This window comes from Brassica oleracea, chromosome C2 (genome assembly GCF_000695525.1).
Source record: "Brassica oleracea var. oleracea cultivar TO1000 chromosome C2, BOL, whole genome shotgun sequence".
Taxonomy (NCBI): Eukaryota; Viridiplantae; Streptophyta; class Magnoliopsida; order Brassicales; family Brassicaceae; genus Brassica; species Brassica oleracea.
This window is the reverse complement of record NC_027749.1, coordinates 27,253,589-27,277,739: the sequence shown is the minus strand read 5'-3', so window position 1 is coordinate 27,277,739 and position 24,151 is coordinate 27,253,589. Positions and strand designations below refer to the sequence as shown.

Here is a 24,151-nt window from a genome sequence, read left to right as displayed (position 1 = left end):
GTTGGGTTTCAATCCAAGCTTTTTGTTTTTTTAATCAAAAAGTTTTATTTAAACATAAAATCTTTAAGCATTCAACGACCGTAAGAAAATTTGTACAGTGTTTTTTTTTCTTCTTATTCAGTTTAACTGGAAAATATAAACCAAGCGTTTAGATTAACTGAAGGTTCTAGTTTTAGTCATATACATCTAGATAACATATTATACTTTAGCGGTGACGGGGTAGGAAAGAGACGGCTTTTAGAGCTAGAGGATGAGTCAGATCTGGTTTTCCCTTTTCAGATCTCCGGCGACTCCTCGACGGTGACGGCGCGTGGCTTAGTGTGACGTCTTCTCCATCATGGATCTTCCTTCACACGTCGCGGTGAGACATTTCGAGGAGAGGATTAATGGCCGGTGGTAAAAAGTTTGCCCTCCGGTTCTCGGAAACAACATGTACAAGGGTTTCGCGACGAAGGAGTGTCAACCGGAGGAGTTTAGCCTCACGAAGATACGTGACAGAGACTCTACATCCCAGCGCCGGAAAAGAGTGTTCTTCTCCAACCGGTGGTACGAGCTCCACACTTTTGAAATTTGGATTTGCAGGATCGGTTCGTGTCTGTCACCGAAGCTCGCTTTTCTCAGTACAGATGAGTCTGTTCGTTTTATGGCTGAGGATCGAGGCATTGAAGACCGGTGGGTTGAGACTAGTTCTGGAAACGCCTTTGGGTAGCTGCTTTTGGGACAAGAACTTCAAGCTGATCATTTAGGACCAATAGCTCAGTACATAATTGTAATCTTGAATTAGTTTCTGTCTCACTATGTTTAGTAAATGTCTTCGTATCATGAAGTCGAATTAGAGGGTCTTAAGAGAAGAACCTATTCCGAGTCGTGGGATGGGTTTAGTTTTTCACTGGGTTGAAATGTACAATGTGATCGGGTCATGTAGCGTTGGATCCTTAGAAGTGTTTCAGGGTTGATACTAGATCATCTCATTGTATAAGGGATTATATCTCTTTTGAAGTCTAAATCTTTGTATCCAAATTATTGGTGAATGAAAGCTGCAGTTGAGTAAGAAAAAATAAGAACGTATTATACAGTTTTTGGTCTAAGTTTGTTTATCTCACACGCTGTGATTGATTTTATTTTCTGATAAATTAGTTATTTGTTTATGGCAGGGAAACGCGATTTCTTGATTACGTACGAGTACGATAATTTGTGTTGCTGTTATATACAGTATAACTTCTATAAATCAATACTAGATTTTAACTCGCACACACGTGCGGGTAACATTTCATTTATAGATATAAAATTTTATATTATTTTGTGTATAATAATTTATGATAATATATTGCTGTCATTTTAAAAATAACTTAATAGATGATATATAGTTCTAAATATTAAAATTTAACATATGTTAACAATTTTATTTTTTTAAAAATTATTACACAATTTATGAATATTAATCATTTTAAAAGGTGAATGATATTTTAGTCAATTTAAACGGTGAATGATATTTTATTTATTTATCTTAATGAAAGTATTTTTCAAAATATATTGGTTTACCAATTCAACATAATTTTAATATGTTTGCACAATTTTTTTTTTTAATATGTAATTCATTAATTACTTCTATTTTAATATAATGTAGAATATACTTATAAAATTTATAAAATTAGCATATAATTTCATTATTTTGTTTATAATAAAAAATTAATTAAAATTAATTTATAATAATATTATACTACTAACTGCGAAATTAATCAGTGCATTAATTAAAAGAATATTTAAAATTTTAAAAAGATTTTGTTAGATTTTTTCTCAACAGAAATTTAAATTTATAGTTAAAATGGATTTGTTATTAATATCCTTAAAATTATTTAGAAATGTTATACATTAAATAAACTAATGTAAAACAATAAAAAAATTATTTGAATATATGGACCTAGACTTCTAGTATGACTATTTTGTAGTAGATAAAAATGGTACTTCTCTTTTAATAGATAAGATATGATAAATTAATAATTTTTATAAATTAATCAATTTCATCGGTCTTAACTTGGACCGGTGTAAAATATGACACAAATCGATAAAATAATAAGATAATAATACTTTTTAAACTCCCATGTAAATATATAGTCCCATTAAAATCATAAATTAATAATCTATCTCTATATATATTTTATATAAGTACAGACTAAATATTATATTGTTGGTTTTATATTCACGATGAAAATACTTCTATTTTTCTTAATATTTTAATATATTTTGATAATATTTAGTAAAATTATATCGAAAACCACGTAACAATTCTATGAAACATAAAAATATATACCAAGGAAGATAATAAAATAATATGAAATTCAAATTTCTAAAATTTAAATAATTTATATACGGTAAAATCAAATATTTTCTTATTTTATTAAAAAAAATATCAAAAAAAGAAATAAATATTAAAAAAGCTTTTGTAAATTAATACTGAAAAATTTTCTAGGATAATCATTTTTAAGTTTTTGTCACAAAATAGCCTTCAATAAAAAAAATGAACAAAATAAGTTTTATTAAAAGATAAAATTAGGGCTAATTAATATAAAAAATAGACTATTTTGGTCATTTTTTTAAAGTTATTTTTGTGACAAAAACTTAAAACTGGTTATTTGAGAGAATTACCCATTAATATTTCCATAAATTAATAAAAAATTTAAATCCCAATATTTTAATTTACAAGGTTATACTGTTTACAAACCGAATCATATGGAAAACACGTAGATTAGACGACACATAATTAAGTACGTAACACATGGACATGCACCTCATCACTTGCATTTTTTTTTTTTTTTGACATCCATCACTTGCATTTCATGTGTACGTGTTCCTCAGCTAATCACATCTATTTCCATCTCATCACGAATTCACGATTACAGAAATTATATTTTATACTTATATTCACTCCATTTGTTTTTTACACAGAATGTATAATGATACTTCGACACTCGGAATCGTTTTAACTTTTGCGTTTTTCTGTTAAGTCAATTCAATATCGAACATATATAATAACAACACAATCAAGGAGTTGAAATGCCTTTCTGACATGGTTGATAATACTCCACGTTGAAATAACGCCTATCTTTCATATCAATCTGACTTATTTAGGTTCTTTCTTTTTTTTTGTCAACTGACTTATTTAGGTTCTATTATTAAAAAAAAAAACTATGTCAAAAACACCACTAACGTATTTGATAATATATGTCGGACTCTGACCTCTTCCACTCAATGTTTTTAGTTTTAACTGATTTAATATCCTGCTGTTCAGCATTTTGAATCCAGTTTCTAAAGAATTATTTTTAATTAAGTTAAACTACTACCCTCCATTCCAAAAGAGACGTAGAAAAAAAAGAAATTTTAAAAGGAAAGGGTTGCTTCATGCAAAAACAATGGAAAAAAAAACACAATCATTTCTTCGGAGTTGGATGGAAAATACGTACTAGAAACAACAGAACATGATCAAATTAATAAATAACAATAATATAAACAACAACACAAATAGCGCACACATTCTTTGGGTTTGAGAGACTAATAATGAGAAAAAGTGGTTGGTTCCAAGGGTTTAAGCAGATCCAAACTCAGAGAACCACTTCTCGTGTTTCTCGATATCGGAGGAAGACACACTGGGTTGCACTTTCTTAATGGCCTCTTCGAAATCACACATAGCGACAGGATCGTTGGAGATATCGTCCTTTGACATGTTCTTTATCTCATCCCTCGTTTTCCCTGCTATCTTCCGCCTCATCCCGTTCATTGAGGCGTCCCTGCACACGTTTGTCAGATCGTCTCCACTGTATCCTTCCGTTCTCTTAGCCACATCTTCAATGTTTACATCACTCGCCACCTGAAACACCCATCCATTACATTGCATCGAGCAAACATAGATAATTATTAGTATTCATATCACAAAACTAACCTCAACTGTTCTCAGATTGATATTGATAAGAGCCTTGCGACTTTCTAAATCTGGAAGTGGGATGTATATACGTTTTTCCAGCCTCCTCCTGCACGAGTATTACGAGCTCAAGAGTCAGTCAGCGGTCTCATTGTATTTGAGCAAACAAGAATACGTACCTGAGAGCTTCATCAATGTCCCATGGGAAATTGGTAGCTGCTAACACCATCACTATTTTGCGACTTCCATCTTCATTTGTCGCTGTATTACTCACTCCATCTACTTGGACTAGGAGTTCCGATTTCACCCTTCTTGACGACTCATGCTCTCCAGAACCCCTACATCCATACACACATTCATCAATTTACACATGGACTCAACCCGGTCTTCAAATCAGTCTCAGTGTGGTGAACAAGAGAATTACCCACGAGAATTGCAAAGAGAGTCGATCTCGTCAATAAAAATTGTGCTTGGAGCATATGCCCTGGCAAGATCAAACAAACATCTCACCATCCGCTCACTCTCCCCGCGCCATTTTGAAGCTAATGTAGCAGAAGAGACGTTGAAGAAGGTGGTACCACATTCTGTTGCAACCGCTTTTGCCAACAGAGTTTTACCAGTTCCAGGAGGACCAAACATGAGTACTCCTTTCCACGGTCTCCGGATACCCTGAAGAGAAACAAAAAAAGATCAATCAAATTAAGCACCCTCCACAACTGGAGAAAAAAAAAAACATTAAGACTGAAAGTACATAATATATGAACAGACACTTTTCATTCTCTTCATAATTTATTGGTTGCTCCAAAGCCTAAAAATAGTATTTAACGTATAAATACATATTTGGGAGCACAAGAAACAAAGAACCTGAAAATATTCAGGCATCCATAAAGGAAGGACAACAGCCTCCTCAAGCAGCCTTTTGGCTTCAGACAAACCTGCAACATCATCCCAACGGACACCAGGAGTAGAGTCCAACACATCCCTTTCAAGCATAGCAGCCAGGTCTTCATCAGGGCCCTCATACAATCCCCGTTTAGACTTGCCGTCTTCAGCATCCCCATTCTGATTGATTATATCATCGAGAGAGCCACAAACTTTATTAGTTGATAGCAATTAAGTGGAACCTACGTACTCACAGCATCATCATCATACATAAGAAGTTAGAAACGGAAACGCCATAGCTAAGTTCAACTATTTACAGTAAACCATACATACACTAAAAGGCAGGAAAACATAAAGCTTACGGTCGAATCTGGTTTGGTGGATTTGGAGGCAGGTCCTTTCTTTCCGGCAACAGCAGTAGCAGAAGAGCGGGCGCTTGCAGCAGCAGACTTACTGCCTCTTCCACCACGGGAAGGTGGAGCAGTCCGTGTAGTAGGGCCATGTTACAGAGGAAGAGCTTCGTCCTCAAATCCTCTATCAGTATCAGAGGAAGGGTCGTAAGCTGCAGTAAAGGCTCACTAAGGAATAGTAGAGCCCAAATAAAGAGACTACTTGGAGAACAAGCAAGTCGAGAGTAGAGAGTCGACGTGTCAATAAAACAAAGGGGACTGGCGCACATGGGATGTTGGATCAGGAACCTTTGTGTGACGAAAGGAATATCTCCTTATAAGTCACGAAAGTGTGTGCGTAGAGGGCATCAAAGGATTGATCATCATGTCATGTTCATGAGTGAGAGAGAGTGTTCATGATTTAGAGAGAAAGAATCCTTGTAACCGTTATCTTTTATTTTCAATACAAATTTCTTTTTCCATATCCTTCTTGCTTTACAAATTGGAAGGCTAAACCGTAACAAAGTGGTATCAGAGCCATTTCGAAATCGGGAATCATGCCACCAAAGAAAGCAGATCTGGAACAAACCTTGGAGCAACTGCAGTACGACTTGGGAAAACTGACGACGTTGGTGACCGAACAAGGGCGTGAACATCGTCAGGAAACGGAGCGGGTTACGGTGATGGAACAGTCCTTGGTTACGATTCAAAAGCAGATGAGTCTTCTGGAACGTTTGGAGAAACGTTTCCAAGACGAAGATGAGGCAAAAAGAAAGGCATGGGAGGTAGACAAAGGGAAGAAACAAGAGACAGCTGAGGTCTCTGCACCTGCGGAGGTGTTGAAGATCGGAGGAACGGGTGGACCAGGAGGGTCTAAAGGTCCAAACGACGGGGGAAGCCCGTCGGTCCTTGGATCTGACGGATCTAACCGACCGTCAATGTTGGGGCCACGATCGGATAGAACGGAGGGAAACCATCTACTGTGGAACCAGGCTCTGTCGCAAAAACTGGAGATCCCACTCTTTGATGGAGAAGATGTGGACAGCTGGGTGTTAAGAGTAGAGCAGTACTTTGAGCTCGACGATTTCAATGAGGATGAAAAACTGCGAGCGGTGAGGATGTGCTTCACCGGAGACGCACTGCTATGGTACCGGTGGGAGCGCGACAGAAACGCGTTCGTCGATTGGGACCAGTTGAAGTTTCGGGTACTGGAGCAATACTCAGGTACTAGAGACGTATCAGCTGGAGAAAAACTGTTGAGGTTACAACAGGAGGGTACAGTGAAAGAGTATTGTCGGGATTTTATCGCGTTAGCAACTAACGCCGTCGGAATCGCAGACAACGTGCTAGAGATGGCGTTTATGAACGGGTTAAAACCTAAGATACGCGCAGGAGTGAGATTGGCGCTGTTGTACGAGACGAAAACTCTGAGGAAGATGATGGACACGGCGAAGTTGGTGGAGGAGTGGGAAACGGGAGAAACTCCGGAGACGAGTCCGACGAAGGGAGAAACCTCTCCAAAACCTAACTTCAGTAAGGGGGCTAGCCCAAACTCTACGATGGGCCGACAGACCAGTACAAAGCCCAATAACTCAAAATCTAATCCATCGCAAGCCCAACAGACGACGATGGCTAAATCACCATCGAATCGACCCCAAGGCAATCATAACCGCCTGAAACCTCCTTACCGTAAACTGACACCGGCGGAGGTGGAGAAATGGAAAGCAGAGGGTCTCTGTTACAAATGCGATGAGAAGTATATCTATCCTCACGTTTGCTCTCAGAAGGAGTTGACAGTGTTGGTGATTCAAGAGGAGGGAGGAATGGAGGATCTGACAGAGGAAGCACAAGAGGGTCAGGACGACGGAGAAGCCGAGGTGGCGGAGTTGTCAGCCAACTCGGTGGTTGGAATGCCTTCGCCGCGAACGCTCAAACTCCGCGGTCGAATCAGGGAGGAGGAGGTGGTAGTCCTCGTCGACAGCGGGGCTTCGCATAATTTTATCTCGGAGGCATTGATGAGAAAACTGAAGTTGGAGGCGAAGGACACCGTCAGCTACGGAGTACTAGTGGCGGGAGGTGTGCGAATGAAAGGCAAAGGAGTTGTGGAAGGAGTAACACTACAGTTACCAGGGTGTGTGGTAGAGACGAGTTACCTACCATTGGAGTTGGGGATCGCTGATGTAATTTTGGGGGTTCAGTGGTTAGACACGCTAGGAGAGACGAGATTCAATTGGAAGTCACAGTGGATGAAGTTCCTACTCGAAGACACTACTGTAACGCTACACGGAGACCTTAGTCTTCATACCGCAGAAGTATCACTGAAGACTTTATGGAAGACGTTGGATAAAGAGGGGGAAGGTATGTTAGTAGAGTATGCGGGGTTACCAACTGAAGTAATAAAAGGAGTTGAAAGCTACCCGGAGGTGTGGGAAAGCGTACTCAATGATTATAGCGAAGTCTTTGCAGAGCCTAAGGGGTTACCTCCAGCTCGAGGCAAGACACACGCGATCACGCTGAAAGAGGGGGCTAGTCCGGTAAGTGTGAGACCTTTCCGATATCCGCAGGCTCAGAAGTCCGAGATTGAGAGACAGATTGGAGTAATGATGGCTGCGGGAATTATTAGGGAGAGCGGAAGCCCTTTTTCCAGTCCGGTACTCCTCGTGAAGAAGAAAGATGGCAGCTGGAGGTTCTGCGTCGATTATCGTGCACTGAATCAGGTCACAGTGGCAGATAAGTACCCCATACCATTGATCAACTCTTGGATGAACTCCATGGCGCCACAGTGTTCTCCAAGCTAGACCTAAGGTCAGGATACCACCAGATTCTGGTGCGTGCAGAGGATATCCCAAAGACGGCATTTCGAACCCACGATGGACACTATGAGTTCATGGTGATGCCCTTTGGATTGTCCAACGCCCCAGCCACGTTCCAGTCACTGATGAACGACGTATTCCGTCCCTATCTTAGGAAGTTTGTCCTCGTGTTTTTTGATGATATCTTGGTGTACAGTCGAACGGTGGAGGAACATAGAGAGCATTTGCGAATAGTCCTGGAACTTCTGAAGGTGAATCAGCTCTATGCAAATCAAAAGAAATGCCACTTTGGATGTTCGAGAGTGGAGTACTTGGGCCACATTATTTCCGCAGAAGGAGTAGCTGCAGACGAAGAGAAGTTGAGAGCTATGGCCGAGTGGCCAGTGCCAAAGAATGTGAAGGAGCTCAGAGGGTTTCTTGGCTTAACAGGGTACTATCGTAAGTATGTAAAAGACTATGGAGAGATAGCAAGACCCTTGACAGCCCAAACGAAGAAAGAGCAGTTCAAATGGAACGAGGAAGCGAGCCAAGCCTTTGTCCAACTCAAAGAAAAAATGCTGACAGTTCCAGTTCTGAAGATGCCCGACTTCGATGCTCCGTTTGTGGTCGAGTCTGATGCGTCTGGCACGGGTCTAGGGGCAGTACTGATGCAGAATCAGCGGCCAGTGGCCTACTTCAGCCAAGCTCTTACCGACAGACAGAGACTGAAGTCGGTTTACGAGCGAGAACTCATGGCCATCGTCCTGGCGGTGCAGAAGTGGAGACACTACCTGATTGGTAGGAAGTTCATCGTTAGAACAGATCAGAAGAGTTTAAGGTTCTTATTGGAACAAAGGGAGATTAATCTGGACTACCAGCGCTGGCTCACCAAGCTTCTCGGCTTTGACTTCGAAATCCAATACAAACCAGGATTGGAAAACAAAGCCGCAGACGCTTTATCGAGGAAGAATATGGCAGCGGAGTTGTTTGCACTATCTGTACCCATAGCTATACAGTTAGAGACTATCAGTGAGGAAGTTGATAAAGATGAGGGGTTACAGAAGCTAGTAAGAGAACTGCAAAGCGACCCGTCATCACATCTTGACTTCACATGGGTACAAGGCCGTTTGTTGCGCAAAGGAAAGATGGTGGTTCCGAAAGGATCGGCCTTGATTGGGGCGATAATGAGAGAGTTCCACGACAGTAAGACAGGGGGTCATGGAGGAGTTTTGAAGACACAAAAGAGAATATCAGAAGCTTTCTTTTGGGAGGGAATGCTGACTGACATACGTCGTTATGTGGCAGCGTGTCAGGTCTGTCAGCGTCATAAGTACTCCACACTCTCTCCCAGTGGGCTGCTCCAACCGTTGCCCATACCTGTAAAAGTCTGGGAGGACATTTCACTCGATTTTGTGGAAGGATTGCCACGATCAGGGGGTTACAATGCAGTCTTGGTGGTGGTCGACCGTTTGACGAAGTATGCTCACTTCATAGGCCTCACGCATCCCTTCAACGCAGTGGACGTAGCAGTAGTATTCACTCAGGAGGTTGTACGCCTGCACGGGTTCCCACGCTCTATGGTTTCGGATCGAGATAAAATCTTCATCAGTGCGTTCTGGAAGGAATTGTTCAGACTTTCAGGTACTACGCTCAACCTCAGTACTGCATACCACCCTCAATCTGATGGTCAGACGGAAGTTACCAACAGAGGAATGGAGACTTACTTGCGTTGTTTCGCTAGTGAGAAACCGCGAGCTTGGGCTAAATACTTGTTATGGGCAGAGCTGAGTTATAACACGTCGTTCCACTCAGCGATCCAAATGTCACCGTTTCAGGCGCTTTATGGGAGAGAACCTCCAACACTGATGAAGTATGAATCTGGGTCAACTAATAATGCGGAGTTGGAAGAAAGGTTGAAAGAAAGAGACAGTATGTTGAAGATCATCAAAGAGCAGTTGCATAAGGCTCAGCAGGTTATGAAACAGAAGGCTGATCAACATCGCAGAGAAGTGGAATTTGCAGTGGGAGATAAGGTCTTCCTGAAGCTGCGTCCGTACAGACAACAGACGTTGGCCAAAAGAGTAAACGAGAAACTTTCTGCGCGTTACTATGGCCCTTTTCTGATCAAAGCTCGTATCGGAAAGGTGGCATATCGCTTGGAGCTGCCAGAAGATGCTAAAATTCACCCTACCTTTCATGTTTCACAGCTTAAGAGGGTCATTGGAGAAGCAACTGTGGCCTCTCAATTACCTCCACAGCTGTCACCTGAGGGAGTGCTGGAAGTTGAGCCAGAGGAAGTGTTGAAAAACAGGGTTAATACTGTCACAGGACTGGAGGAAGTGTTGGTACGATGGAAGGGGATGCCAGAGCATGATTGTACGTGGGAATGGAAGTCAATTATCAAAAAACAGTACCCGGAGTTGGACCTTGAGGACAAGGTCGGTTTCGAAGGGGAGGGAAATGTTACAGAGGAAGAGCTTCGTCCTCAAATCCTCTATCAGTATCAGAGGAAGGGTCGTAAGCTGCAGTAAAGGCTCACTAAGGAATAGTAGAGCCCAAATAAAGAGACTACTTGGAGAACAAGCAAGTCGAGAGTAGAGAGTCGACGTGTCAATAAAACAAAGGGGACTGGCGCACATGGGATGTTGGATCAGGAACCTTTGTGTGACGAAAGGAATATCTCCTTATAAGTCACGAAAGTGTGTGCGTAGAGGGCATCAAAGGATTGATCATCATGTCATGTTCATGAGTGAGAGAGAGTGTTCATGATTTAGAGAGAAAGAATCCTTGTAACCGTTATCTTTTATTTTCAATACAAATCTCTTTTTCCATATCCTTCTTGCTTTACAAATTGGAAGGCTAAACCGTAACAGGCCAGCACCACCACCACCACCACGAGCCCAAGCCCCATCTTGAGGAGACTTTCGCATACCAGGCCTGGCGGGTCTTCGGGTAGAAACATCACGGGTGGGAGGCCTCCAGACATCAGGATCATCCATGGGAGCACCGGAGGAGGAAGTAGGATACTCATCCAAGGGCTGAAAGACAAAGGAAGATTTGGTACTATTGATAGGGGGAGAAGCAGCACGACTACGACCAGTGGGAGCTTCCTTAAAAGCTCTCCTCTCTGCATCCAACTGCTTCACAACTTCAGTCTCTTCCATTATAGCCTTCTTAACGTTCATCCATTTAGTCCGCGTCATAGGATCATCAAGGCTGTTTAAATGCCTACAAACAGTAGAGTCGTATCCCTTCAGAACCAATAATCTCATTATCTCTCTTTCTCTACATACAGTTCATTGACCAATGCTGCAGTTTCTAAGCATAATCTTAAGCCTTAACTAAGCCAATTACTAACACGAAGAGAATCAAACTAGCTAGGGATCGAAGAAATTGCCAATGGGGTTGATCAAATTAAAAATGTAGATTAAAGAGAGAAAGGAGGTAGAGTTACTTGTTGATCTGAGCAAGGGCGCCATCGAAGAAGATGACAGATGTGTCGTAGGATCCTTCTAGTGCGTATTCTCTCGCTAATTTCAAGTGATCTTGTAGACCCGCCAACGAGTTACTACTACTACTTCCCATTTCCTCGATTTCAATACACAATCTCTTTTGAGTCTCTCAAATCTCGGGACCTATAGATTTACAAGACTCGTCGGCGAAGTTGGAACCGATGTGGAAGACGATGTAGAAGATGAAGAAGATGGACGTCATGTAAATTTTCCACTCTCTCTTTATTCGGGTTTATTTCAAATTAGATCCGAGCCCATTTACGGCCCACCTTAAATCCAATAAAGCTAAATCATCGATTCCTTACAACTTTATGCTCTTGTTTCCTTCAAAAATTAAAATTTCAAACTAAAGAAGGTTTGATTATAAAGGTGTCCATTGCCTCCCATCTTACCCTCCACTTATTTTTAACGTCTTAACCAATAGCCCACACCACACAGTTGTTCAATTTGAATATCATTCTCGACTTTATCACTTCTCTAATCTAATATCTAATAGGGCTGGGTGTTTGATTTCAGGCCCTTTCGAAGAGGGTATCTGATTGGTTAATGTCAGCCCGATTCATATGGACTTCCGGTGTTTCTTAGCTGACAACTGCATTGAAATTAGAAGTTCTCCGGTTACTCCTACACAAGCAACATCATTTATGGATCTGATTGAGAAACGCTAGGAAGAATGGAGCGAACGAGAAGGATTAGAGCAAGTTTTGTTCTGGGTGAATCAAGAAAGGAAGTTTCGGGAGTTCCGTGTCCCGAAGAGAAAAGCTCACTAAGAACTAGCTTGGCCGTAGTTCCTCGTAGGAGATAGACTGACCAATTGCGGATTCCGAAAAGAAATAATTTCACTGTCCTAGTTATGCGAGACGCCCTCTTCCTAGCGAGTGAATGATTGAATTGATAGCTGAACTGATAGCTTCAAAAGGTGACTCTTCTCTTTCCTTTTGGTTAGGCGAAACTTGTTTGAATGTAGACTTCCTTATTCTTCTTTTGAAAGCAGTTTTTACTTAGATAGCTACTTCTGCAAGCTAGTAGGAATATTCAAATCAGATAAAGCTCGAATTTTCCTTTGGATTCTAGTTCTACTGACAAAGAGTTAGAACAAATAAATCTAATCCAACATTTCACTTGTGGATTTGTTTATTGAATGGAAAATTCATTTTAATAAGTAAAGAGAGTATATACACACTAAAGGGAACACACCATTTAATTAGTTTCCAATACAAAATGATCTTAAATACAAAATGACTTTGAATCAGATATAGAAACACTCTTTTATTAGTAGTCTTAAAAACTATAATAATTTCAGTAATACGCAAAGTAACCATCTTTTCTTAACAAACAATTCACTCCACCATTCCAAGGTGAACCAGCTCCTCTAATCCTTTCCTCAGCCTCTCCGCAGCAGCTCTCATTTCTTCCTCCTTCAACCCTCCAAACGACACCCTGACATACCCTGAACCACCACTTGCACTCCCCGGGATCACCACAACTCCATGACGGTGAGCCAGCCACCTCACCACCTTGAAATCATCTCCATGTTCCTCCGGCAGTTTTGCCCACAAGTATATCGCTCCTTCTCCTCCCTTGACGTTCTCCTTCCCCAGCGGCTCAAGCGCCTCTTTAACAATCTCCCTGTTCTTCACCAGACCCTTTACCCTTTCTGTTATCCACCCAGCACCCTCCTCTAGTGCGTATAAAGCCAGGCGCTGAGATATTATGGAGGCACAGATTGGGATGTTGTCTTGAATTTTCAAGAGCTCTGCCGCAAACCCATCTAGTCTCTCTGAGTAAGCTATCTGCGCGACTCCATCAAAACGTTTTCATAAGATTAAAGTTTCATAAATCAAGAATTTTGGAAACAGAAAGGCACTACTCACATAGCCAAGCCTCCAACCCATCATGCCATATGTTTTGGAGAAGGAGAAGACGTTAACTATGTTGTCTCCCTCAACGCAGCAATGTTTTAAACCATCATACATGAAATACCTGCCCATTTTCATAATCCCCTTATATTACATCAATTAAACTAATTAACATTCAAATCATAGCAAATGAGTTGAGGAGGAACTCACTCGTATGTGTTATCTACAATCAGCCAACACCCTGCATCTTCGCATATCTTTGAAATCCTCTTGAGAAGCGGTTCAGGGACATAGGTGCCGCTTGGGTTACCAGGATTCACAACATTTACAACTTTTGGGGTCGGTTTAGACTCAGAGAATGTCCTCTCTAACCAGTCTTGGCAAATAAAATAAGGTATTCACAAGTAGTTACAACTTACAAGTTGATGAAAAAATGTGACTCACAGAGTCAAGGAGATACCTGCGTCGGGGTAGAGAGTATCAGGATGGGCAGGACCAACGATGATGTTGGTAACTCCAGTCATCTGGAAGGCCATGTAGGCATTGAAGTAGTAGGGCTGGAACATGACAACTGAATCACCAGGATCGCATAGTGCAAGAACAAGATTCACAAACGCCTGCATTTAATAATAAACAAAAGACAAGAGTGTGAGACTAAAAGAAGAGAGAGAGGAGACAAAGAGCGGGCGGGCGGGTATACCCACCTGATTGGCACCTGCGGTGACCATCACTGCTGATTCAGTTAGCTTGTTTTCTTGACGCAGCTTTAATAGAACAAATAAACAAAGCTCAGACAAGGGAAAGAGCCGACTATATTAATATCAAGAAAGGGTGTTATGTGATTATTTACCTTAATCTGAAGAGCGTGTCTAAGCTCGGGAATACCTTCGTCGGGACCATAAGAACTAACAATAGGATCCCAGACAATGTCCTTGACCTTATCCAAGGCCTTTTGAGGAGGCTGCCAATGCACCACTCCCTGGAATCACATGAACATTTGGATTCTTTTTTTTTTTTTTTTGGTTTACATAAAAAGAGAATCAGCATATTAATTAATTAATTAATAATAACACAACAGTTTTCATCCATACAAAAATAAAAGCACTCACGAAACCCAAAGTATACACACACACACAAATTTCTAGAGGCGAACAAAAAGAAGAATTGGAGAGAGAGGGGGAAGGGAACCTGAGCAAGAGACATGGGGTTTGTCAATTCCGCCATTAATTTCCGAATCTGCACCGCAAAAACCAACACACTGTTTCTCACAATAACCAAATAAATAGAAGAAGAAAAAAGACAGGAATCAATTCGGGAGTACGAGGTTAACACCTGAGTCATGACGGGGGTATCAGTGCCCAATGTTCTCCTCGAAAGCATCCCGAACGATCCCATTTCCGCAACTGATCTCGAGACCTCAAGGAGATGATGGATGAAGGAAAAAAGGGAGAGAGATTTTGCAATTAGGGTCCAACCAACTGTTCGATCAATAGATATATATATATATATATATATATATATATGTGTGTGTGTGTGTGTGTAAAAAAGAATTCTGAAGTACACCTAATGCAAAAAAAAAAAGAAGGAATCCTAATCTAATTCTAAACAGAGGAATGAGCGTTTAACACGCCTCTTGTGCTTCGTCCTCGTCTGCTTCACCAACCCCCTTAATTTTTACTTAAAAAGTTATCACCTTTTAGCTTAATTAAACTATTCAAAAAGAGTAACGCCTTTGTTAGGATCTCCTCCACTCTATCCAATCCACCCACACAATTTAACTCCGTATTATAGTAACTCTAATACATCCAAATATAAGTAAAAAACCCCTTTCTTTCGGGTTCCTTGGCATTTGATGCCCTTGATTTTCTACAGGCTTACGTGATCAACCACAGTACTTGTCAAAACGTCGCGTTTCGACTTTGATCTAGTTTCTCTTTCCTTTTCAGTTCACATAATGGCCCTTTTGTGTTTCTGTATGTCTCATAATTCCACCTTTTTTTTTTTTTTAATGTAAAATTTATTCAATCAAAACTTCTATTACATCAAGTGTCTTTGTTTTTCAATTTTGCAAATAAACAGATAAAGCTATTTCAAGATATCTTTGACTCCTCCCCTTAACTGCTAACAACTTCAGTCTTATCAATTTATCCACACATTTGATCAAGACTTTGTTTTCTCGCAGTTGCTCACCATGCCTTCGAGCATTACGTTCTCTCCATACACTATGCACCAAAGCTTGAAACGCATACCGAAGGAAATACATCTCGGTGGCTGTGAAGCTAGACCTTTGCTGAGAAACAACTTCTAGAATCTTAGACCATTCTAGAGTAAACGCTGACTTCAATATCCCTCCTACTAGCTCCTTCCATACTCTACCAGAATACCGACATTTGAAAAATAAGTGCTGACAAGCAGTGCCGGTCCGGATATATATAGTGCGTAAAGCGCAATAAAAAAAATGATGCCCCCAAACTATAACTAATTTTGTTATATATATTAAATATGTAATATAATGATACAAATATTATTGAAATTTAGTTATTTCTCAAAGAAAAAAAAACATTAGTACATTATTCCTAAAAGATAATCCTTTTTATTTTTTTCTTATGTGTAATCATATCAACTTTGAATAATAAGTATTTTTACTAATTCGTACTTTATTGATAGCATAGACAATCTATATAATGATTCATGTGTAGATAAACATTTTAAAATTATAAATTAGAAACACAACACAACAATACAATACATATGATAAAAGAATAAAAAAATAGATAACAATTATTATTTAATCAAATTTTGCTTCTTCTTTTTGGCATGGATCAAATCAGCATGCAGATTTTTATTGAGTTTATCTTAGAATCTCATATGTAAAAATAGTTTTCTATTTGTTTGGTTTTCAGGATTTAAAAAATATATATATATATATATATACATACATATAAGCTTACGAAAAAACCGGAAAAATAAAGAAAAGAGAAGAAACTTACATTAAGATTAAGATTAAGAGAGACACCTATTCCAATATATAAAACAAGTAACAATGGAAGATGCAGTTTTGTCAAAAAAAAAAAAAATGGAAGATGTAGTTTTTATGGCAGGAAGAAGAAAAAGATGCTGAAAACTGAGGAGAGAACGTCAACTTCTAGGGTTAGGATAATAATTACTTATTATTTAATTTGTGTTAGTTTCTATACTTTTATCATTTATTATAATATATAGGCATATAAGTAATTAAATTGTTTGAAAAAGTGATCGTAATCTAATATCAAATCTTTTTACTTATCGTGATTACCAAAAAATAGGAAAAAAACAAAAAAAAACACTGGTGTTGAGAGCAGAGGAATTCAAACTTGCGATTTCCAACACAGGAGAACACACGCCACGAACACACACGCCACTGAACCAAAGAGAATTCATTGCATTTAATAGCGCCCCTAAAATGTTAATAGTTTTTGGCGCCCAAAGCCCTTGCTTTGTGGGCTTTAGCCCTTGCTTCGTGGGCTTTAGCCCATGGCTGACCCTGCTGACAAGTCTCCTGTTCTTCTTGGCATAACACATAACGTATTTGTCAATGCACTCCACCTCAGCATCCTGTCACAAGTTTGCAATCTATTTCTAACAGCCACCCATAGCATGAAAGAGAATTTGGTGATGATTGAGGAAACCAAACTCCCTTATTCCATCTACATTCTGGTTGCGCTAGTCTCACATACAACCAAGTTTTCTTTGTAGAAAATTGATTTGCAAACCTGATATCATCTTGCTTCCATAATGGAACGTCATCATCCTAGTTATGCATGTCTCTCAGTTTTTCAATTTCACACTCTACTTCATTGAGAATGCCCAGTCTGTGCCTTCTTCTACGGTGATTGAGCAACACATCCTCAACCAAAGCGTTTTCTGTGATACCAAGAATAATGGTACCTCTATCTCCAAGTAATTCTCTGAGACAACCTAGAGAAGACCAAGAATCGTACCAGAAGGATGTGTATTTTCCATTGTTCACTTCCATCTTTATATAGGATTTTGCAAGCTCTCTAAGTTTCAGAATTTTTCTCCACATCCAGAAACCTGTAGCCACATTACTTTTCATCGACCAAAAGGAACTTTTCCTTATTAAGTAGCAGTGAATCCACTTAACCCATAACGAAGCTCGAGATGAAAACAATCTACACAATAGCTTCTGACAGAGGACAGTGTTGATCTCTTTCAGTGGCCTAAGCCCCAATCCCCCTTCCCTTTTTGGCAGACAAACATCCTTCCAGCAGACCTTAGCTTTACTCGACTTTAGCTCTGGCCCAGACCATAAGAACGCCGAACATAATCTCTCAATCTCCTTCAACAACTCCCCAGAAGTCTGAATACTGACAACCAAAAATTTGCCATGCTAGAAATAACAGAACTGATGAGCTGCAAACGACCCCCATAAGATAATAACCTTCCCGTCCAATAACTCATCCTTTTCCTTATTTTTTCCACCAGTGGCATATAGTCGTTGACCGTCATCCTTCTTGTAAGCAACGGAAGTCCCAAATACCTAACTGGCAACTTTCCAGACGCAAAGGGGAAACAATTGAGAATGTCTCTTTCCTGAACTTCAGATAAACAGCAGCCGCTTTGTCCAATAGGTGAGAAAGAACATTCATACATATAACAAATAGATAGGGAGATAATGCACAGCCCTGCCTTAAGCCCCTTTTACTCTGAAAGAAACCCACCAGTTCACCGTTAACTTGGACTGAGAAAGATGGTGTGCATACACAAAGCTCTATCCAATGTACAAACTCCTCAGGTAGATTTAGAGTTCTCAGTGTATTCAACAAGAAAGGCCAATGTACCGAGTCGAAGGCTTTCGCTATATCAATCTTCATAGCGTACCTAGGAGAGACATCCTCCTTGTGGTAGTCTTTCACAATTTCAGTGGCTAGTAGCAAATTCTCAACTAACAATCTATCCTTAACAAACGCTGACTGATTGTAGGATATACAGCGTGGAAAAGTACCTTTTAGTCGATTAGCTATGATCTTCGAAATCACTTTATACAGCACATTGCAACATGATATTGGCATGTAGTCTCTCATCTCAGTCGCGTTGTCTTTCTTAGGAACCAGAGCTAGGATAGTAGTGTTCAATCCTTTCGGTAAAAATCCCTTGCTGAAAAAAGACTGCACTGCTGTTGTGAAATCCTTTCCAATAATATTCCAAGCCGCTTTGAAGAATTCTGTTGTGAATCCATCAGGTCATGGCGACTTGTTACTCGGTATTTGAAACAACACCTCTCTAATCTCTTCATCAGTTACAAGCTTTATCAGTTGGGTTCTCTCCTCATCAGAGCATCGGAATGTAATAAATCGTTGTATCCCTTCCACTGATATGTCTTTTATATCTGGAGGCTCATAAGATAAAAACTCCTTAAAGAATTTCTCAGCTTCTTTCTTTATATCTTCCTGCGATGTAACCACTTCTCCCGATTGACATCTTATTTCTCTTATGGTGTTCCGAGCTTCTCTTATCTTCACCGCGTTATGAAATGCTTTGTTGTTACAGTCTCCCAGTTGCAACCAGTGTATCTTAGAACGCTGTTTTAGAACTTTCTCCTCACTAGCTGAGATTCTTTGCCACCGTTCTTCAATCCGTAACTCCTCTCTAATATTCTCTTCTGTAGGATCATCCATTAATCTCTCCTGAATCTTGCAAAGATCATTGTAGGCTTCTTTTACCTTCATAGACAACTTCCCCAATCTTTCTTTACTCAACCTTCTTATCAATGGTTTCAAAGCTTTGAGAGACTTTGAGAACCAAAATAGAGCAGATGTAGATTGGAATAAGGGTTGATTATTTTTCCAAAAATCATCCATCAGCTTAGGGAAGTCAGACATTTCTGCAACCGCATTTGTGAATTTAAAAGGTCTTCTCTTGCCTACAGCCTCTGATTTCATATGAAATCTTCCTCTAAGATGATCTGAACACCCCCAGCTTCAAATACTCCATAAGCCTTATCTTGTTTATGCAGCCAGATATCATTAACAAGAAACCGATCCAACTTTTTACAAATAAGCCTTTCCTCACGCTTGTTACACCATGTGAACTTTGGCCCTTGACTTCCAAGATCCACAAGCCTACAATGCTGAATAACACTATCAAATTTCCGCATTCCCACACTAACAAGTCCCGAATCTTGGTAACTAGAATGTTCCTCCCCATCTAGAATCTCATTAAAATCCCTCATGATCATCCACTGCTAGCCTCTAAACATTGTTGAATCCTGATGAGCCTTTATATCACTCCATAGCTCCCTTCTATCTTCCATTATATTTTCTCCGTAGACAAAAGAATAGAAGAACTCTTATGTCTCTCCTTCTAATAACACTGAAACTGTTATTATCTGACCTGATTTAAAAACTGGTGTTAACCGTACCTGCGGACTCCACACCACCCATATCCTTCCTTTCCTGCTAAATTCGTAATTATTAATGTAGGACCACCCTTTAAAAACTGAAGAAACTATCTGCTTCGCCTTATTTTCCTTGACTCTGGTCTCCAACAAACATCCAAACTTCAAATCTTTATTATGAATCCAATTTCTGACTACTTCATGCTTCGAATTTTTATTAAATCCCCTTACATTCCAGAAGAATCCTGTCATTGTAAGGCTTTACGAGTGGCTTTCCTTCCCGGGTAACCAGGCACAAAATTTTCAAAAAATACTTTATGGTATGTCTTCGAAGTTCTCGGTAAAGAAGGTCGAATGACATTAACCAAGTCGGTATTAGTTGATTTACGTGTAGCTTCTTTCCATGAATCACTCCTGACAATCTCACAATATGTTGGAGACTTCACAACTGCCTCCTTTTGTATTTCCTCCATTATAGTTCCTTCCTCGCTTATAGTATCCTCCATATTAGCTACTGCTTCACTGCTATTATCCTCCTCCTTATTTTCTGTTTCACTTATAACTTCCTCCATAGTAGTAACTACTTCACTATATGTTTCCTCCATTGTTTTCCCTGATCCACCTCTAGAATCCTCCAAGGTCCCACTAATCTCTGTTTCTTTGCCTTGTGTTATCTCCTCTGTCTTCTCTGTTTGGTCAATCAATTCCCCATTATCATTGATTTCATTCAGAACCAGAAATCTTGAAGGCGTCAGAAGTTTTACTCGACCAAATTCAAGTGTTCTATTTGCACTGTTTGTCTTGCCTAGTGTAGCATCTGGCCACCCTTCTACTATCTGTCCCCCTTCAATTTCTACATCCTTAGACACTGCCATCTCATCCTCGTTGTTTCCCATTGAGCTGGAAGTAGCATACTCAGAAACCGTAATCTCTTCTGTAGTCTTCTTTTCTTTCTCATTAGATTTTAAAACTATATTTTTCTGAAACTGTTCTGACATACCAATTCCATCATTTTTTTTCAATACACAGAATTTCTGTACATGTCCCCACTTTTTACAAGTGTGACATCTTAAAGGAAGCCACAGATATATAACTTCACTAGTGACTGATTTGCCATTCTTTGAAAAATTGATCTTCGTGGACAATTTTTTTGACAAATCCGCATTCACCAATATCTTGGCGACTTTGAAGTTAGAACAAGAAACAGTTTCAGGATGTAGCCTAACTGGAAACCCATATTTTCATTTTTACCCCATTCCATTCAATTCACTTTCACCTCAATGTGTAAGTGTAACTTGTGTGTATACACATACATATATTCCTCCACCCCATTTTTGTTGTAACAAACCAAGTAAACCCCATTATATCACGTTACCACTCAAGCTTTGCGTCAAAATTTATTGGTCTTTCGTGTGTGTATGCATCTACGCACACACACAAACATATGTTTGTATATTATCTACGCACACACACAAACATATGTTTGTATATTATTACAAAGGGAGTAAAGTAATGGATCATCATATCATATTACTCGGACTTTGCATGCAAATTTATTGTTGTTTTGTTATGTGGTCAGATGTGTAAGAGGGGAGTGGGGGAGAGTTGGTGATTCAAATAAAAAGTGTAACAACCAAACATGACATGTTTTAATGTCTGTAAGAGTATATATCTGTTTGTGAGTTTGAAGTACCCTTTTATATTTTTTTTCTATGTGTGTGTTAGTTTGAATTCTGTAGATCTAACCTTTTTTGGTCTTTCAATAAACGTTATTATTATAAGGTCCACGACGACTCCCTCGTTACGTCCTTCTCACACTAACAGCTTTAACGCATTCATCTTCCATATAAGATATACATTTTAATTCGATCCATACAATAGATATCTTTCGTAAATTTCATTTCCAATATTTATAGCTTTTGAATTTACGTAATTCCATACATGATGTGGTCAGTGGTTAAGACTTTTGGTTCTTGCTCCTTTAGCGTAGCTTTTGAAATTATTGCAGTGCATGTATCTTTTATATACTAAATCATAAGTCACCTTGCCAATAAAATTGTGACAAATGGCATAGAAATTTTACAGTTTAAAAAAAAATTCAATTGCAAAACTTAAAAAAAAACGTAAAAAGTTACATTTGTCAACTGATTTCTATCTATTCTTTCTTTTTATTTACTTTTAAATAAAAAATTGTAATATTTATCCCACTACGTCCATCATCATGGTTGCTAGCTAGGTAATAACATGCGCCTTGCGCGGGATGTGATTATTAGTTTCGTTATTTTTAATAAAAAAATATTAAATATGTTTAATTTGGATATTGGTTTGGTTTTAAGTTTTTATTTTCGCTTTTAATCTTATAAAATATAACTATTATTTTAAATTAATATTCATTTTAGTTTATTCGGCTAAATGTTTTGATTTTTTTTGTTTTTTCCGGTAAAAACCAAAAATTAATATTATTTGTTTATTTTCATGTTATGAATTTTAGATAGTCGTCATGTCGAACCAATAGTTTCATATTATAGTTTCTAAACATATAATAGTTTAAGAAAAAAAATTATTAAGACAAATCATTTCACTACAATTTGATCGGTAGTTAAAGAAGCATTAAGAAAAATATTTCAACTTTAAAAAAAATTAGATACTTCAGTTGTGGTGAATACGTATTTACAAGGTGCTCACATCAAGGTGTACATGTATGTGTATGTAAAATATATATAAAAATAGTTGACATTTTAAAGATATTGTTAATTAATAAATGACATTTTTGTTCAAAATAATACATGAAAGATAAAATTAAAATTAATTTAGAATAAAAAAGGCCTTGACATTAGTCATTTTTCATATAAAGAAAAAAAAATTGTATCTGTAAATAGGGGTGGGCACAGATCGGATATCTGAGTATTTGGAAGAATTTTTATCCATTCGATCTTTAGCCACCTAGATATTCGGTGACTCAGATATCCGAAATGTTTTAGAATTTTAAAGAATATCCAATTTGATCCGTAAATAAAATAAAATTTTAAAAATAATTGAAAATTTTAATAATAACATTTTATTACAAAAATAAAACTTTATTTAATTTTTTAAATTCTAGTACCTAATATAATAGATTTAATTCATAAAAATATTGTAAAATTGATATAAAGTATGATTATATAACGTATATATATAATTCTTTACATATATGTATATATATGCATATAACAGATCGAATTAAATATATGTTCCTAAAAATATTGGTATTTGTGATTTTCTTCTTTTTTGGATATTGTATTTTAGTATTTGATTTGTTTCATAGAGTTATGGATATCCAGATTTTTTTGTTCAAATCAAAACAGATAACGAATCGAATCAAAATTTATGAATATTTTGCTAAACTTTATCTGTAAACAATAAAAATAATATATATATATAGTTTGGTTTTTGATTCGTTGTCTATTTTTATTCGAACCGAAAAATTTAGAGTTTTATTGGAACCGTGTATGTGAGTTTTATACTAAAAAAAACGCAAAGTACATAGTATGAACACATTTATGAATATAATATGAACGCGTTTGCATACTTATTATCAAATCATTCTACTATCACATATGTATTATAGTGCACATTTGCATACTTTATGCTACAATCATTGTAAGACTGCCACAAATCATTGAAATTCATTGTAATACTTATTATGTTTCAAGATCTTTATTTCAAAATAAATTCAGTTTATGTTTCAAATATGGTTGTATCTCTACATCTTCTGTTTTCAGTAGTCGTTCTTCAGATGCAATTTGAAATCAATATATTTATAATTACCTTTATAATATTCATTATGGGAAGTTCTGAATTCGGGTGATAAACAACGAGAATACTAGTATACAGTACACACCACTAAACTATTAGTCTTACACGTTTCAAGACAACATCCCATTTAAATAGTGAACAATAAAAGTCTATCAAACAACAAAATGGTTAAATGCATGTTATGCATCTCTGAAATTTCAAAATACTTGGCCTTTTATCAAAAAAAATAATCAAAATACTATCTATATATTTCTTAATTAGATGATGAAGAAACGGCTAGAGATTTATGTAACGATGCATAATAGTCTCATAGCTCTTTCAATCTAAAATTTGTGTATACATACAGAAAAAATAGATCATCAGATTGAGCATTAAGTCGTGGAACACAACAAAACCTGAAAATGCAGATTCCACCACTTTATTATTCACTCTATCAGTATCTTTTCTTTTTCTGAGTGGCTCGTGCAGATCTCAGCATCAAAATACTATTATAATTTATTTATTATCTTATGGCGTTCGAGGAGAAGGAGATCTATTACAGTTTTTGTGATTCCTGTTATTTCAAATAATTTTGTAGAGCGTTTTATCGTGGGCAAATCCCTCCTCCCC

The 24,151-nt window shown here is 38.1% G+C and overlaps 3 protein-coding genes across 3 annotated transcripts; all 3 read right to left on the bottom strand.

The window, feature by feature from the left end:
- Window positions 1–3,583: 3,583 nt before the first annotated feature.
- Window positions 3,584–5,095, bottom strand: LOC106323888 (katanin p60 ATPase-containing subunit A1). Its single transcript, XM_013761936.1, has 6 exons — window positions 5,069–5,095; window positions 4,781–4,978; window positions 4,341–4,585; window positions 4,096–4,254; window positions 3,938–4,025; window positions 3,584–3,865 (listed from the first exon to the last, which is right to left on the bottom strand). Exons 1-6 carry the CDS (start codon window positions 5,093–5,095, stop codon window positions 3,584–3,586), a joined length of 999 nt encoding a protein of 332 aa, XP_013617390.1.
- Window positions 5,096–10,692: 5,597 nt separating this feature from the next.
- On the bottom strand, window positions 10,693–11,673 carry LOC106322526 (katanin p60 ATPase-containing subunit A1-like). Its single transcript, XM_013760580.1, has 2 exons — window positions 11,434–11,673; window positions 10,693–11,207 (listed from the first exon to the last, which is right to left on the bottom strand). Exons 1-2 carry the CDS (start codon window positions 11,562–11,564, stop codon window positions 10,712–10,714), a joined length of 627 nt encoding a protein of 208 aa, XP_013616034.1. The 5' UTR covers window positions 11,565–11,673; the 3' UTR covers window positions 10,693–10,711.
- A 994-nt stretch (window positions 11,674–12,667) lies between these two features.
- LOC106322498 (aspartate aminotransferase-like) lies at window positions 12,668–14,745 on the bottom strand. The gene is made up of 8 exons (XM_013760538.1): window positions 14,683–14,745; window positions 14,539–14,586; window positions 14,201–14,329; window positions 14,055–14,114; window positions 13,811–13,967; window positions 13,561–13,726; window positions 13,366–13,474; window positions 12,668–13,284 (listed from the first exon to the last, which is right to left on the bottom strand). The coding sequence occupies exons 1-8, from the start codon at window positions 14,743–14,745 to the stop codon at window positions 12,832–12,834; spliced, it is 1,185 nt and encodes a 394-aa protein (XP_013615992.1). The 3' UTR covers window positions 12,668–12,831.
- Between the last annotated feature and the right edge of the window lie 9,406 nt (window positions 14,746–24,151).